This window comes from Varroa jacobsoni, unplaced genomic scaffold (assembly GCF_002532875.2).
Source record: "Varroa jacobsoni isolate VJ856 unplaced genomic scaffold, vjacob_1.0 scaffold_802, whole genome shotgun sequence".
NCBI lineage: Eukaryota > Metazoa > Arthropoda > Arachnida > Mesostigmata > Varroidae > Varroa > Varroa jacobsoni.
Window position 1 is genome coordinate 105,275 of NW_019213704.1, and position 16,603 is coordinate 121,877.

The window sequence follows — 16,603 nt, forward strand, 5'->3', positions numbered from 1 at the left end:
TTTAGTTCGTAAAGGATTATCATTTCTTAAACGGCTCTAAAACGCAAAAAGGTGACGCCAATATCTGTCGGTGCCTAAAGATAAGTTTCCGGCGTTTAGTTCATATGAATTTCTCGCTTTGCAAATGCTTATATCGATGACCAAAAAAACGATAGTAGGCCAACAGAGAAAAAGCGTTTAGTTAAGTTAGCTTTATACAATTAGTTTTCTGTGACATGTATGGCAAACTTTTAAAAAACATTTTAGGCGACAGACAGATGGTTGGAAGACCTTGCAAGCATATAGATAGGCATATAAATGTACCGAATACTACACGAAATTTCATTCAATTTGACAGTAATCAGCCGAAACGATCATCTTTATCGTAGTCGGCGTCAGATTTATTGGATCCATTTTCCCCTACTAAATATAGCTTCCTATTAGTAGAGGAAATTTATTTTTGTCGTTCTGCCCTTAGAACGAACTCCTGTCCAAACAAAACCCTTCTGTTGATCATCCATTTCCTATAAATATATTATGTATATGTCTATTTTTGTTGATAATTACATATGCATGCAACGTTCTTCTGGTAGAAACAGACAGTTCTCTATTAGAAAAAAACTTAGTTTGTCTTAGTACTTTCACTGTTGTTTTAAATAGGCTTACAATTTTTTTTGCATAATATGTGTTACAATAGTTTAGGCACTTCAGGTCAATGTGCCCCATATTTACATATGGGTACAACTTGCTCGGGGCAACTTTCAAGGTCTATACCTTATTTACATAAAGACGTTTAAAAATATCTACCTCGTTTTCTCTGCTCTTCATTGCTTTTGATTGAAACTTTAACATCCTAGGAACAGGCAATTACCTCTTGAAACGCTATTCGAATCCCATAGGTAAATTCATTTTGTAAATACGTAAACCAAATAGACAATACGAAATTCGCTGGTATAGATAATATAGGTAATTTTAACGCCATTTCACCACAATCCTGCCCCAAGGCAGTCAATGATCGTCTTGTTTCCTAGACTATGCAGGTATATTTTGTATTTAGCGAGAACTGTAAATTCTAGGTACACAATATCGGACAAGGAAAATGCCTGCCTTATCACCTCCGGGATCACTTATACAAAGAAAGTGTATTACCACTGGACACCAACAGAGAAAATGGCGTGCTCATATTCTCAGCTACAACTAAGCACGGTGCCGAGCCCTTGCCAACAAGGTCTTCCTCAGATATGTAGGCCGATATCTTGTAATCATCATGGCTCCACATCGGTATGACGCTGTCGCTACCCACCGCCGCAATGATTCCTAGTCGACCACTTTGCTCGAGACTGAGGTGAGGTCTGCAACTGCTTCCATGCGTTTCACAAGTTACACTGTTAGGTCGGTCGTATAGAACAAGCTTGTGATCGTAACCGCTAGCAAGCACGTGGCTAGGAGACACCTTCAATTCGATAGAGAACTGCCGACCTTGATAGCAGAAGATGCGTCAATCTTCACCGTTGTCCGTGGGTCGATTAGGTGAATATTCCCCTTATGAGTTCCAGCGAACAGGATCTTAGCGTCATTCTCCAGCAGGAAGACGTTTTCTATAAAAAATTTGATTTCAGATGCGTGGCTGTCCGTAAGCTGCAATGTGGCAGTTTTTCGTTCGGCGCCCGTTGTCACGGGAATCGGAGTTGACGGCAAGCGAAAATAAGGTTTCTGTAGGAGCGAATTCATACGTCTTCGAGAGATCGTTTAAACAATGGCTGTCCATAAACATGGGTCGTAGACTAACAAACTGTAATGAACGGGTAAATGTTTGACAGGCAACAGCTGCGAAAAATGCGGTCTGAATCTTCATTGGCTTTAGATTGACGACCTTGTTCATCGGAAACAAATTGCTTAGTTCGTGCGAAATGAAGCGACCGCCATTCTCATTTGTGATCTTCGAACTGAGCACAACACTGCCAGAGCCGCCCTTTGTCGTATACGCTGTACACACGATGTCCTCAGACATAATGCGAAGAAGCGGATTTTGAAGATCCACATCATTGAAATCGGCATTTACTTTACAGATAAGACTTCGTTTCATTTCACTCACAGCTGATTTAATAGCGTTACTCCGGAACGACTTAGCTCTTCGGCGCGATGGACCTGTCACCTGACGCAGCTCAAACGATTCTGTAAACGCAAAAGGATACTGATAACAAAGCTCTCAACAACTCTAAGTAACAAGTGCTTCGAAACAAAGCTCGGAGGCTTAACATCGCCACCAAAGTTTACTTCATCGAAAATTTACGTCCAACTTTAAAGGCAATAATTTTTTGAGGCAGGGATATATATATATATATCACTATGTTAAGTAGGGATAAGTATATAAGACGTGTAAGTAGATTTAGTACTAAATGTGTAACGGTCAAGAAGTGCAACAACATCTTGCCTGTAAAAATACCCTAGGCAAGATCTTGAACTTTTTTGAAACAAAGCATGAATTGTTATGTGCCTGGCACAATAAATATTTAGATAATTGCAAAAGAATAATACTGGAAGAGGTGGTATAAGATACATACGCAACTCTAGATATGACCGTGGAAAATACGAAAATGTTAATAGATGCTGTCGGCTAATTTACGCTGTTGGCCTGTTTTAATATAATTAAAACATCTAAATTCGCTTTATACATATATATCTTTCATTTAGATGAAAATAATAGATTTGTTCAATAAAGAATAAACTAAACTGTCGAACCACAGTGATTACCCCTCGACAATGGTACGCGACTAATTAATGAAGATGAAGTTGCTTCACTCTGTCAGTTGCTAACTTCTTTCTCGTTTAATAGTATGGTGGCTGGTAGTAGTCACACGTGAGTCCGTCAAATACCTGTCGAATGCTCTGCGTATGATAGTCCAAAGCAGTCTTGGAAACAACGCGTTGGATTCGGTTGCTTAATTTTGGAATACTTTTTTTATCGCCAGCTAAGAAGGTAAGTAATGTTTGGTTTATCATACAGTAACTCTAGTATGTCGTTAGTTTGCACGCAGCAAAAGATAAATTGCATAAGTTGATATGGAATAGAGTAGTGGCCGAGAGTTTTGCTGACTCTGGTAACCGATGCTCAATAACGATAGGAGTGGTCGTTGCTGACTATTAAGTCGTTAATTCCTGTATCTACTTCTTTCATGTAGCCCAGAATTGAGGTCCATTCTAATGTAATTTCTATGCGGTCATAATCAGTGCATGCAGGATGTTTCAAAACTTCATACAAATACCTGATTGTGAGGAATACCCTCCTGATTTTTCTTAGATGACTATTATTCGTCTCTGAATGGTTAATGTTCCTAATGTAGTATGTCGTATTTAGCATGCTCAATATAAAAAGTGGCGCACAATTTCTATACGCGAACTGTACTATACACACCTGTGACATATATAACACTATAATGTATGCCTCGTAACCTTTCCTTGTTTCATTCTGTTTACCACAGATGCGTTTCCGCGGTCTACCCCTCGAATTAAATTGTGGGCCGGTCGACTTTGAACTAACCAGCAGAACCGCCGTAGCCGGCCTATTGCTTCCGGTGTGTGGTCCTTGTGGCTTCGTCTCAGTGTCGTATTATGTGTTGTTAGGTTGCGCACACGTCCAGTGTGATTCGTGTGCCCTTGTTTTTCCGGAGAAGCATGCTCAGGACACGGAAGAACGCAACATTGCCTGTTGCTCCGTATGTAACGAGACCAGCGAAGCGACTCCGATGAAGATTAGCATAACCGCCCTCGAGAAGCTCAACTTTTGTTGTCCCTGTGGCATGGAAGGTACCCTGAAAGAATTGCGCCAGCACCGAAAAGAATGTCGTGTCACCGAGAAAATGTATTCGTCGCCGACCACTGAAAGTATGACAGGTGTCGCCGATTCGACTAGCTCTGGCGAAGCAAGCAGCAGCCGTATGATGGACGCCGACCGCATCGCTTCCAGTGTCAAGGAAACCCTCCTCATTGAACTACAACGAGTCGAAGAAGATATCGTAAACCGACTCGAGATAAGGAGGGCGTCGGTGGAAGATCAGATCAGAGATTGCATGAGAAAGATAGAAATATTAGAAGCGCAACTAACTAGGCTGCGACCAGAAAATCAACAGATAAATACAGACCCCACTACATTAGTGGACATGATTGTTCTCGACACAGAACGAAATTCACTGGCTATTCGTAACATAGAGCAGCAGATAAGTCGACTACCTTTTGTGGCTAACTCACGTGAGGACATTGTTAGATGGGTAGTACGCCACAGCGCTCAAAGCGTTCTCCTTTGGTTCAACGTTAAAAAACTTCTACAGCAGATGAACCGTAACGGTAGTCCGGCAACGTCCGATGATCAGAAAGCACTTCTTGGGGGTTATCCTTGTCGAGTTCACCTGGCAGTAGACTTTATTGCTGGACGGAAGATGCTCGGAGTTTACATTGGCACCTCAAACGAACGCAGCTCAGCCGACTGGCCTATGAAGCGTCGTCTAACTATGAAGGTAGGTTTGACAAAACTAGTTTGACAACGTACTATTAAGATTTGATAGAGATCCATATTCTTACCAAAATGTTTTCCTTTTCTAGATACGGGCGATCTGAATTAGGTTAAACTGGGCACAGGCTGTTATTCTTGTTTTTAGAGCGCTTAAGCAGCAGGGCTGTATCAATGTATTGTGGTGTGTTCCTGTTGTTTCAGAACAGATAGTGTTTACCTTTAGTACAAAGAGCTTTAAAAACAGCCGTAACGGACGATTGCATTTCTGCAATTCTTATCAAAAACAATTGCTTTCGTCTATGCTGCTGTTTTGGGGAATTGCAAGTCGTATGAAAGTTTATCTTATTGTAACAATCATACATGTAACATGTAATCTTGTTTTAAATTCTTTCCATAGATATACGACAACGACGGAACGCCTTTTGTTGAAGACGATATTGGAACAACTGATCCTGAGGCAGGCAATTATTTCAAAGGACCAAACTCGCAAGGCATGTACGGAATAGACGATTTTATCTCCATCGAGATTTTGACTAACCAGAACTTTTACTGCCGAAACCAGGGAATGGTTTGCATAGGGATCGACAGCAGTACCTTATAAAGTTTGTATCTAATGAAGGAAGACGCACATGGCTAGAGCTGAAGGCGCAAACGGAGGAGGCAGACCAAAGTTAATGCTGTATAGACCCGTCTCTTAACGGGAGTACCCAATGGAATAAGCGACGCATAGATGGTTGGTGGTTGATTGAACAGTAGCGAAAATCTCCTATGATGGATTGAAAAGTCGATTCATAAGGCTAAGCCGCTTTTGTGTATTCGATTTTGGCTATTTATAGAGAAAGTCAACGTCCCTTAATATTGTGTGTTTGAAAATATGGAAATGAACTACTTACTGCTATCATAAATATATAATTTGATCAGCTTATTTAAGTATCCCTAACAGTGAACCGATATATAAGCGACGCAATAATTAGATGATGAATCCGTATCGTAGGGGGAGCGTTATGGCGATACAATTCGCGCATGTATGCGCAAGCCCTTAGAAACATTGGCGCTCGTTTCCTCGACGTAACCTCTGTTGCAAAAAGGAGTTTTACATAAGCTATAAATGATCAAGAATCCTTAAAGAAAACTTGATGTGATATAATATTGTAAGTTAGAAACAATATTCTTTAAGTTACAGTGAGTAACGTGCTTCTGTACAGAACAACGACTGCAATAGTTATAGGTAAAATAGGCGTGAGAATGTAAACAAAACCAATATGCCTTAGAAATGAGGTGGTGTGAATCTAGAGCAAATAAACCCGATGTAAAAACGAACCGCTATCTCCTCGATATTCCCAACATTACTGCAGCGGCCGACGTATATTTTCCAAGATACTACGAGATTATAAGCACATAACGAAACTATACTAATTATGTGGAGAGCAAGATAGCCTAAAAGCTGAATTTTGTATTAAAAGGACATTACCACCTGTTAACTATGCTCGATGGTATGACTTGTTTAAACGTTCGTTGTTCAATATTCATTTCATACTAATTCCTTTAAATAGAAATAACACGCCTCTTTATTGTACAGTTGCTAAGTGAATTACTACTCACAGTAGCGCTCGCGTTGGATGTAGGTCTGTCCTTCAAGTGGTTCATTGTGAAAAGATGAGAGCATAACTAACAGAGAACGTCACTTTTGTTGAGCAAAAATACGATAACAACATAGATTATATTTTATTGATAGCAATGCCGCAAAACGACCAAATACATAGGCCGTTTGATGGCCATTACGTATACAGCTTGACAATCATCTTACGATCAGAGGGAAGAGTGAACTTCACACCAATCAAGGTATTTACTCCTAATCAACAATCTTAAAATGATGTTGATCAATTACTACTATCATTATCAAATATTGTGGTCCGATTTTTGTGGTTATTATTATTATTATTACTATTATCTCGTTAATATTCAATTAGTACATACAATCATGTTGTCAAACTAAGTGAACGTCGCTTCTAAATGTTTCATGAATGTGCATATGCAGGTGAAGGGCGTGTGTATAGGTTATCCTCAAATTCTTGGTAGGCACATGTTCGAAGCCTTATATTATACTATGAAAACTAATAAAGATTTTACATAATGAAACGAAATTGAATTTACTTCGTAAAGGATTATCATTTCTTAAACGGCTCTAAAATGCAGAAAGGTGACGCCAATATCTGTCGGTGCCTAAAGATAAGTGAAACTTATCACGGCGTTTAGTTCATATGGATTTTTTCCCGCTTTGCAAATGCTTATATCGATGACAAAAAAAAACGATAGAAGGTCAACAGAGAAAAATCGTTTAGTTGAGTTAGCGTTATACAATTAGTTTTCTGTGACATGTACGGCTAACTTTTAAGAAACATTTTAGGCGACAGACAGATGGTTGGAAGACCTTGCAAGCATATAGATAAACATACAAATGTATCAAATACTACACAAAATTTCATTCAATTTGATAGTAATCAGCCGAAACGAGCATCTTTATCGTGGTCGGCGTCAGATTTATTGAATCCATTTTCCCCTACTAATTATAGCTTCCTGTTAGTAGAGGAAATTTATTTTTGCCGTTCAGCTCTCAGGACGAACTCCTGTCCAAACAAAACCCTTCTGTTGATCATCCATTTCCTATAAATATATTATGTATATGTCTATTCTTGTTGATAATTACATATCCATGCAACGTTCTTCTGGTACAAACAGACAGTTCTCTATTAGAAAAAAACTTACTTTGTCTTAGTACTTTCACTGTTGCTTTAAATAGGCTTACAATTTTTTTGCATAATATTTGTTACAATAGTTTAGGCACTTCAGGTCAATGTGCCCCATATTTACATATGGGTACAACTTGCTCGGGGCAACTTCCAAGGTCTATACCTTATTTACATAAAGACGTTTAAAAATATCTACCTCGTTTTCTCTGCTTTCATTGCTTTTAATTGAAACTTTAACATCCTAGCAACAGGCAATTCCCTTTTGAAACGCTATTCGAATTTTGTAAATACATAAACCAAATAGACAATACGAAATTCGCTGGTATAGATAATATAGGTAATTTTAACGCCATTTCACCACAATCCTGCCCCAAGGCAGTCAATGATCGTCTTGTTTCCTAGACTATGCAGGCATATTTTGTATTTAGCGAGAACTGTAAATTTTAGGTACACAATATCGGACAAGGAAAATGCCTGCCTTATCACCTCCAGGATCATTTATACAAAGAAAGTGTATCACCACTGGACACCAACAGAGAAAATGGCGCACTCATATTCTCAGCTACAACGAAGCACGGTGCCGAGTCTTTGCCAACAAAGTCTTCCTCAGATATGTAGGCCGATAGCTTGTAATCATCAAGGCTCCACATCCGTATCACGCTGTCGCTACCCACCGCCGCAATGATTCCTAGTCGATCATTTAGCTCGAGACTGAGGTGAGGTCTGCAGGTGTTTTTATGCTCCTCAAAAGTTACCAGTGGAGTTGCACTGTTACGTCGGTCGTATAGAACAAGCTTGTGATCGTAACCGCTAGCAAGCACATGGCTAGGAGAGACTTTCAAATTCGATAGAGGACTGCCGACCTTGATAGCAGAAGATGCGTCAATCTTCACTGCTGTCCGTGGGTCGATTTGGTGAATATTCCCCTTATTAGTTCCAGCGAACAGGATCTCACCGTCATTCTCCAGCACGAAGACGTTTTCTATAGGAAATTTGATTTCAGATGCATGGCTATCCGTGAGCTGAAACGTGGCAATTTTTCGTTCCGCGCCTACTGCCACGAGAATCGGAGTTACGGCAAGCGAAAATAAGGTTTCTGTAGGAGCGAATTCATACGTCTTCGAGAGATCGTCTAAATGGTGACTGTCCATAAACATGGGTCGTATACTAACAAACTGTAATGAACGGGTAAATGTTTGACAGGCAACAGCTGCGAAAAATGCGTTCTGAATCTTCATTGGCTTTAGATCGACGATCTTGTTCATCGGAAACAAATTGCTTAGTCCATGCGAAATGAAGCGACCGCCATTCTCATTTGAGATCTTCGAACTGAGCACAACACTGCCAGAGCCGCCCTTTGTCGTATACGCTGTACACACGATGTCCTCAGACATAATGCTAAGAAGCGGATTTTGAAGATCCACATCATTGAAATCGGCATTCACTTTACAGGTAAGACTTCGTTTCATTTGACTCATGGCTGATTTAATAGCGTTACTCCGGAACGACTTAGCTCTTCGGCGCGATGGACCTGTCACCTGACGCAGCTCAAACGATTCTGTAAAAGCAAAAGGATACTGATAACAAAGCTCTCAACAACTCTAGGTAACAAGTGCTTCGAAATACTTAGCTCAGAGGCTTAGTTAAATTCAAATTTCAATCAGCAAATCACAAGCAGACCGTTTACATAAAGAACGGCTTGCTATGAAGTGAGATCTAAATATATTAAGATTGTACTCCTAAACGCAAATGCCTTCAGAATAAACGTTCGAAGTAAGGTCTATAAAGTAGAAGATATTTAAGGTTCAAATGTTTGACAATATTTCAAAGTTAGCGCCACACTGTATTGTAACATAATTATCTGAAAAAGACAAAATGAATACTCTACTACCGGTTGGTTTTCAAATAGAATATACCGTTTAACATAAATGCTTATGCAAAATGTTGTCTGTGGCGCGCTGGCATCCGGTTTTAACGTTAAACTTATCTTAGTTTACCGGTTTAAAAATATTTCTATAAACTTATATATTAAGGGCCATAACATTGCCATCAAAGTTTACCTCACTGAAAATTTGCATCTAATAATAAAGGCAATAACTTTTTTTAACTTTGATATATACGTATATGTATATATGACCGGGTTACGTAGAGAAAAATATATAAGACGTATCAGTAGATGTGGGGCTAGATGTATAACGGCCAAAAAGTACAACAATATCTTGCCTATAAAAATAGCCTAGGCAAGCTTTTTTGGAACAAAGCGCGAATTGGGACGTGCCTAGTATGTTATATAGTTTTCATTGATAATTGCAAAAGAACTTAGAGATAACTCCGAAGGAAATGAAGAGGAAGGAAAAGATGGCGTAAGATACATATGCAACTTTAGATATGACCGTGAAACGTATAAAGGCACCATACTACATATTAACAGAACCCATTGGCGAATTCGCCCTGTAGTCCTATTTTAATATATTATAATCCAAAATCTAAATTTGCTTTAGATGTATATATCTTTCATTTAGATGAAAATAATACACTTGCTCAAAAAATAGTAAACTAAATCGTCGAACTTCAAAGTCTGTGAATGCTTCTTGAAAATTATAGATGTGCAGTTACTTATCATGCATGTAGACAAGAGAATACCTTGTTGAACTACTGTATATCACTTCGCCATAAACATCACGACGTCGACCTGTCCAACGGCTGACACACAACGCACAAATTTATCATACCCGGTAAATAATGAAGTTCAACGGCAATTTGATACCTAATGCCTTCTAGAGCTGCGAAGACACGTGACACGGCGCGGTAATAAAACCTCCCTTTTTTATTGACTTTTTCCATTACAATATTTGTGTAATTAAAATAAAGCCAGTCCTTAAAAACCTTGTTACTCCCCTTCATTTTATCAATTTCTTGTGAGTCATCTTGACGTAAGGCATCTATGTTTTCTCTTAATAAACTAGGATAAATTTTCTGTAAGTGTATAAGCAAAATATGATTAGTTTTAAAGACTAAACCGTTTTCTTCACCATTGGCTGAATATTGTAAATTTATAGTTCCACCCAACTCGAGACTTGTAACTCCAGTAGTATCAACGCTTGATCCTTGAGCACTAAACTTGCAGTCTAATAGTACCTTTTAATGATTGCAACGAAGAAGTATTTGCGAACGCACTAAACAATGTTGTCCAACGACGGGGCACACTGAACAAAAAGTAGCACAGTGTGAGCTCGCACAGTGGTGACATGCCGTAATATCCCCTGACGAATACCCCTCTCCCAACGACTCTGCGCGTTTCGGCTCTTTGCCACTTGACCGCTGCTATTCGACAGGAAGGGAGCGCGCACTGTCAAGAATATATCGCCAGTTTACTTCTAGGCCATGACTTAGTCCGCGAAGACTAATAAAATAGCTGTATTGTAGTGAAAACAGGACGAAAATGAAGACAAATTAAAACTTAAGTTATGTACATTTACGTTGCCGCCGTACAGGTGACTTGTTCGGTGACGTTGCTTTTGTTACAATTTAATATGTTATAAAAAGGTCAGACGTTTCAATGGCCAAGGTAGGCCCGAAGCTTGTTGGTGGTGGTATAGTAGGCATTCAGGGTTCAAACCAGATTCACTAAATGAATACAGCAGTTATTACAGGGTCAAGTACATTTACATGGAAGGATAAGATGTTGCGATCAATGCGTCATCAACGGGTGTATACAGGAAAAGATAAGATATAAAAAAAATACATCAGCCAATGAATAATCTGTGAGATCATAGAGCGACAGAAATAGCAGCTGCCGCGTAAGAGATACTCGACTAGAAAAACAACGTTAGGATTTGATCTTGACAGCGTTATTACATACTCGGAAGGTCGTGAAAATGAGGGGAGTTAACTGCATTTGATGGTTTTTTCTACTCGTCATCTGACGAGCGTGTTTGCAGAGGTGAGGGTTAGGCTGTGTGCTAGATTATCGCAAACAGATTCCATTTAAATATTGCAAACATAGTGATTGTACGCAGGAGCGAAACGAGAAAAGACAAGAGGCCGATTTTGTTAATTTTCTTCTCAACAAAATTCTATAGACTCGATTCAATGGCGAAATTATAACATATTCAAGGGAAACAATTCAAAACAAAATATATTCCTATATTTTCATAATTAAGTTTCTAATCGAAAGTCCTCCATCATATAGCAGGCATTATTTTAGCTACTGAGTCTGAAATTCGTTCGACTCTGTCGTTATGGTAGAAATTCTTATCTGATCATTTCCACTTAATATTGCCTTACAACGAACGATTATATGAAACAATTCCGATCGCCCCTGGAAATTCGACAGTGCTTGTGTTGAAAGTGTTAGAAGTAAACGACAGTGAGAAATGAAAGCGCTAGCCATGCGGTTTGACTACGCAGTTTTGCTTCTTTAAATATTTTCACGTCAATGCCTGCTAAAGATAAAAACACCCATGATTCTGTCGTTATATATTGGACTTCCGGACTAGACTTAGGTTTTCATAAGAGTTTATCTACCATTATCAAACAGCAACCCGTCTAGTCGCATTTTATACATGTTCGCTATACATATAAAACATATTTGTCGCGTTTGACATCCCGGACTTCAGCCGTTAAGCATTACTTCAGATAGCTGGCTTCCAGCATGAAACGAAATGCGGGTTACCCCCAGATTTAAATTTAAACCATTACGCTATGTTTATGGACCCATACTTACTCGAAAAAGACATCGTATTACGTTTTCGTATCTCCTCTTTGATTTGTTCAGCCTGCTCATGGCCTTTAATTCGTTGAATTTTTTCAGGCGGTAGTGGATTAGATGCACGTCCAGGAGTGATACGAAAGTACTTCCGTTTTTGTCTATCGTAATAGAAGCCAGGTAAGTCACTTTCCACATCTTTATCTCGTGAAGTCATCTTTGTCCTAACGTTGCACGTGACTTTCTACAGCTGCAAACTGGTCGATGCACGCGGTTCGATTGTAAGTTATTTTCTAAGTTAGAGGCCTCTTTTCATCCAAAAAGTCCGAAATCTGTAGCGTATCTCTTACCGATGCGCCGTTTGAGCTTAAGTTTCCTTAGTACAAGGTTGCTGTTTAATAGAAATTATTATTTCAGAAGGTTCTTCTGATGTGAATCCGATCCACATGGCAGATGCCGTTATATGTGAAGTATGAAAAAACAAATACACATATGTGATCCTAGCATGGTAATTCCATCTACAAATGTTTTTACGTTTTTTTCATCACAAAACTTGAACCTCACAACAGCGCAATGCACGTGGAACAGTACAAACGCACGATAGAACTAGACTCAATCAAAAACCATCACGCTCAAATCAGCTGGTGATCGGTAACATAAAACGAAACGTAGGTCGGCCAATACCGAAAATACGAGAATAACATCTGCTTGGAGTCGACATCCAACACACATGAGCAAATCGTCGTTGTAATGTTAGTATTATGTACGTAATGTTACAATAACTTACACTTGAAATATCACAGTTCATAGACACCCACAGCGGTGCGTCTGTCAAATCGATGCAGCGTTTTTTAGGACTAATTGATAGTAGGATACGACGGCGGCTACTCCATAAGGGTTGGTTATTACCAGCGAAGTAAACAAGCATTAGTCCCTGTTCGTTCGAATTTAAGACCGCTTACAAAAATTTACACCGCAAATATCTTCCAGTAAAAAGACGAAGGCGAGTCTTTAATTTTTTTTGTATGTGATTCTTCCTTTTGGAGGTTAAAAAGATGTGGCCTGTGAGATACGATTGGATAAATCAGTAAAGTGGCCTTTCATGAATCTAAGAAGTTCCGATACTTATGTAACCGGGGCCCGACAGGAGACATAGACGTTTAGGCAATTGTAAGCGATTTGTTGCGTCTAAACCGGACTTCAACTAAGCATATCGCTTGCCCTTAAAAAGATCCAGAGTTATCGCTTACACATTATTGCCATCGTGTTTACGTGCATATTATAATCATGAAGCTCTATTGTCTTTCCGATAATCCTAATAAGCCTTGTTACGTGTTAAAACACAAAAACTCTTTAGTAATGCTGGATTGTGCATTGGATCTGAGTTCGGTGATGAGTTTTGTTCCATTAACGATGGTGCATTCACCTCGTTTGAGCCAGTTGGCTGCATGGACCGCAAGAGATGGGGTGCTAGAAGATCATATTGATTTTCGGGAAAATAATGGCAGGGCATTTATAAACGCCGAACCAGGTAAAAATATTTTATAATAATAAAGAAGTAAAGAGCAAGCGGCGTTTACTAAAAAAAAATTACGAATATAGAAATGTTATCCTATACAAAACGTAGGTTGCATTAATGATATCGTTATTAGGAATATAAATCTCCCATTATAAATCCCATTAAAAATGTATAAAAGATCTGTGCTTTTGGTAAATTAGAGAGCTATGAGGATTTCTTTTGAGTAGGTTGATGACATTGACATTACCATTGTATGTTGCTATTCGAAGTAAAATTTGTGTATAAAAAAAAAACAAATTGTTACACTATGTAAATATCAGCGAATTATCTACACGGATGTCATTGCATTGAATCAAAACACTAACACAACAAACTTTTTTTGCAGAATTTCTGCTTCCTGAGTTAGGTCTATTGAATATTGGTGACATCGATGTCATTCTCATATCCAACTACACCAATATGCTCGCTCTTCCCTTTATTACTGAGAACTCTGCTTTTAGGGGAGAAGTTTACATGACCGAACCTACATCGCTGATAGGCCGTTTATATATGGACGAACTTATCGAATATATTGAGCGATGTCCAAAACCAAAATTAGCTAATAAAATTTACAAGGAGATGTCGTTCTTTAAGCATCTAGCCGCGTTTAATACAGACGCTGAAAAAGTGCCATCATGGCAGGAAATTTATACAACAAAAAACGTTGCCAGCTGCTTAATGAAAGTGAAGACAGTTGGATTCAATCAGAAGCTTTCGGTGTTTGGTAACGTCCATGTTTCATGCGTGTCCGCCGGGTTTTGCGTTGGAAGTTGTAACTGGATTATACAGTCGGATCAGGAAAAGATCGGTTACATGGCATCGTCATCAACGTTGACCACGCATCCAAAGCCGATAGAGCATCAGCCCCTTCGTGGGATGGACATGCTGATCATGACCTCGCTTACCCAAACACCCCTGGCCATACCCGATACCATGCTCAGCGAAATGTGTCAGGCCGTCGAGCAGACCTTGAATCGAGGCGGTAATGTTCTGATTCCTTGCCATTCAGCAGGGGTTGTGTACGATCTCTTTGAGTGTCTTTCTGGCCATTTAGAAAGTCGGAATTTGTTCAATACGATGTACTTTGTATCGCCTGTAGCCAACAAAAGTTTAGCATACTCGAGTATTCTGGCGGAATGGTTGACCTCGTCAAAACAACAACGAGTCTATGTTCCCGAGGAGCCGTTTCCACATTCGCATTTAATGAAATGCGGGCGGCTTAAGGTGTATGAAAGTATAGCAGACGAAGCGTTCATGAATGACTTCCACATACCGTGTATTGTATTCGCAGGGCATCCATCATTACGATTTGGCGACTCTGTGCATTTGATGGAGCTATGGCAAAACGATCCTAACAATGCCGTCATATTTACTGAGCCAGATTATAACTATGTGGATGCTGTCGCCCCATTTCAGCCTGTATCAATTAAGGTATTGTACTACCCAATTGATACATCTCTCAGCTTTGCACAAGCCAACAAGCTTTTACGGGACCTTAGACCCAATATTTTATTGTCACATAAACAGTACAGTGAACCACCAGCTATGTGTCCAGCCACCCCCGGTGTATGCGCCCTAGCTCTTGAGCCTGAGGCAAGATACTTAACGTGTCGAAGACCAGAAGTAGTTCAGGTGTGTTCTATTCTATATTAAGTACAAACTTGTCTTAAGATTTTCTAGTAATGAAGTTGAAATTTAAATATGAATACCCATGAAGCGTATGAGATAAGGCCCATATCCATATCTGTCCACGAAAACTTTGACATTCTGTTCTTAAGTGTTTAATATAGCTTAGTAATTAATAACGAAGCCTTTGATATTTTCTTCTCAATTAAGGCCGTTTCAGACAAACTCTATGGCAGAGGGAGCAAAGAGTATTAACTAATAGCGAATAATTATTAATACAATATTCTTGTTTATAAGGTCATCAATAGGGGCTTGATGATACAAACGTCGCAAAAGCGGCCTAACAATTAATTGCCTAATATCTAATAAACGACTCAATATATTTCTTTCAGATTCCAATAAAACGCAAAATCCAGAAGGTGGAGTTGGACCCCGCTCTAGCTGACGATATAATCCCAGTCGAATTGGAGTCTCGAAAGGGCGTCGCCGTAAGCTCAGTGACAGCAACGTTGAGTGTTAACAACAATCAATGCATCTTAAAGAAACCGCCGAATCTCTCGACGACGATCAGTTATCCGTATGGCGAATTAAATGTGAAGTTGTTGACAAATCGTTTAACGAAAGCTGGCTTTACCGACGTTAAGACTGAAGTCTCGGGTAATGCGACGACAATCCATTTGGCCAAGGAGGGTGTGCTTATCCGTCTCGAAGACCACTCCACCCATATACTTGACTCTGTTGATACAACCGTTAGGAGTAAAGTGCAAAAAGCCGTTCTTGAGAGTCTCGAAAAATTCTAATAGCAGACTGAAAAGTTCTAATACTGAGTGCGTACACAGATAAATATTAAAAGCAAGACAAAGCATACGAATTCATAATACTTACGTATGCTAAAAGGATCGTACCAAATCTGTCGCTTAGATCGATTGAAAACAGATCTTATCGGATAGGTTCTTACCAACCAGGGGAAGTCAGTGAATTTTAATTATTAGACTTCTATGTTCCGATTTCTACGCCTGATTTCGCCGTTAGGCGTTCCATGACACAGCTTCCAGCACGAAATGAAGTGTATGTCAAGGTTTGAACCCCTGAATAATTAGCAGGCAAATACGTTTATTATATAGACCTAACAAGGCTGAAGCACACGGCAGAAAATCGTGTAAAATCTATATATGAAACGAATTTAGAATGCTTTGACGTGCGGTGAGAATTCAAAATGTGTAATAAAGACTGCTTCAACTTACGTAATTGAATCTATCACGAGAAGGAAAGCAGTGTATATATATATATATATATATATATATATACATATATATATATATATATAGAATAGATCAGGATAGGGATCTGCTTTAAATCATAGCAAAGACTACTTTTCTAAGCGAAGTTAAATAAGTTGAGTTGCCGGCACTTAGTTTCCAATGATTATGTAACGTGGACTAAAGACGGTAAGATGAGACACGTATACAAAT

At 39.2% G+C, this 16,603-nt stretch overlaps 3 protein-coding genes across 8 annotated transcripts; 2 read left to right on the top strand and 1 right to left on the bottom strand.

The window, feature by feature from the left end:
• Positions 1-3,422: 3,422 nt before the first annotated feature.
• LOC111263935 (uncharacterized) lies at positions 3,423-7,182 on the top strand. Its single transcript, XM_022839466.2, has 2 exons — positions 3,423-4,493; positions 4,887-7,182. Exons 1-2 carry the CDS (start codon positions 3,462-3,464, stop codon positions 5,088-5,090), a joined length of 1,236 nt encoding a protein of 411 aa, XP_022695201.1. The 5' UTR covers positions 3,423-3,461; the 3' UTR covers positions 5,091-7,182.
• On the bottom strand, positions 6,175-12,127 carry LOC111263933 (uncharacterized). Of its 6 annotated transcripts, none has more exons than XM_086969864.1 (3): positions 10,378-10,570; positions 9,883-9,942; positions 6,175-8,797 (listed from the first exon to the last, which is right to left on the bottom strand). In XM_086969864.1, exon 3 carries the CDS (start codon positions 8,715-8,717, stop codon positions 7,734-7,736), a length of 984 nt encoding a protein of 327 aa, XP_086825990.1. In that variant the 5' UTR covers positions 8,718-8,797; positions 9,883-9,942; positions 10,378-10,570; the 3' UTR covers positions 6,175-7,733. The 6 variants fall into 6 exon arrangements, with proteins under 6 accessions (XP_086825990.1, XP_086825991.1, XP_086825989.1 ...); XM_086969865.1 differs by having other exon boundaries at positions 9,883-9,931; positions 10,272-10,570; XM_086969863.1 differs by having other exon boundaries at positions 10,272-10,570.
• An 8-nt stretch (positions 12,128-12,135) lies between these two features.
• Positions 12,136-16,379, top strand: IntS9 (integrator complex subunit 9). The gene is made up of 3 exons (XM_022839459.2): positions 12,136-13,478; positions 13,852-15,137; positions 15,524-16,379. The coding sequence occupies exons 1-3, from the start codon at positions 13,235-13,237 to the stop codon at positions 15,929-15,931; spliced, it is 1,938 nt and encodes a 645-aa protein (XP_022695194.1). The 5' UTR covers positions 12,136-13,234; the 3' UTR covers positions 15,932-16,379.
• Positions 16,380-16,603: the final 224 nt, after the last annotated feature.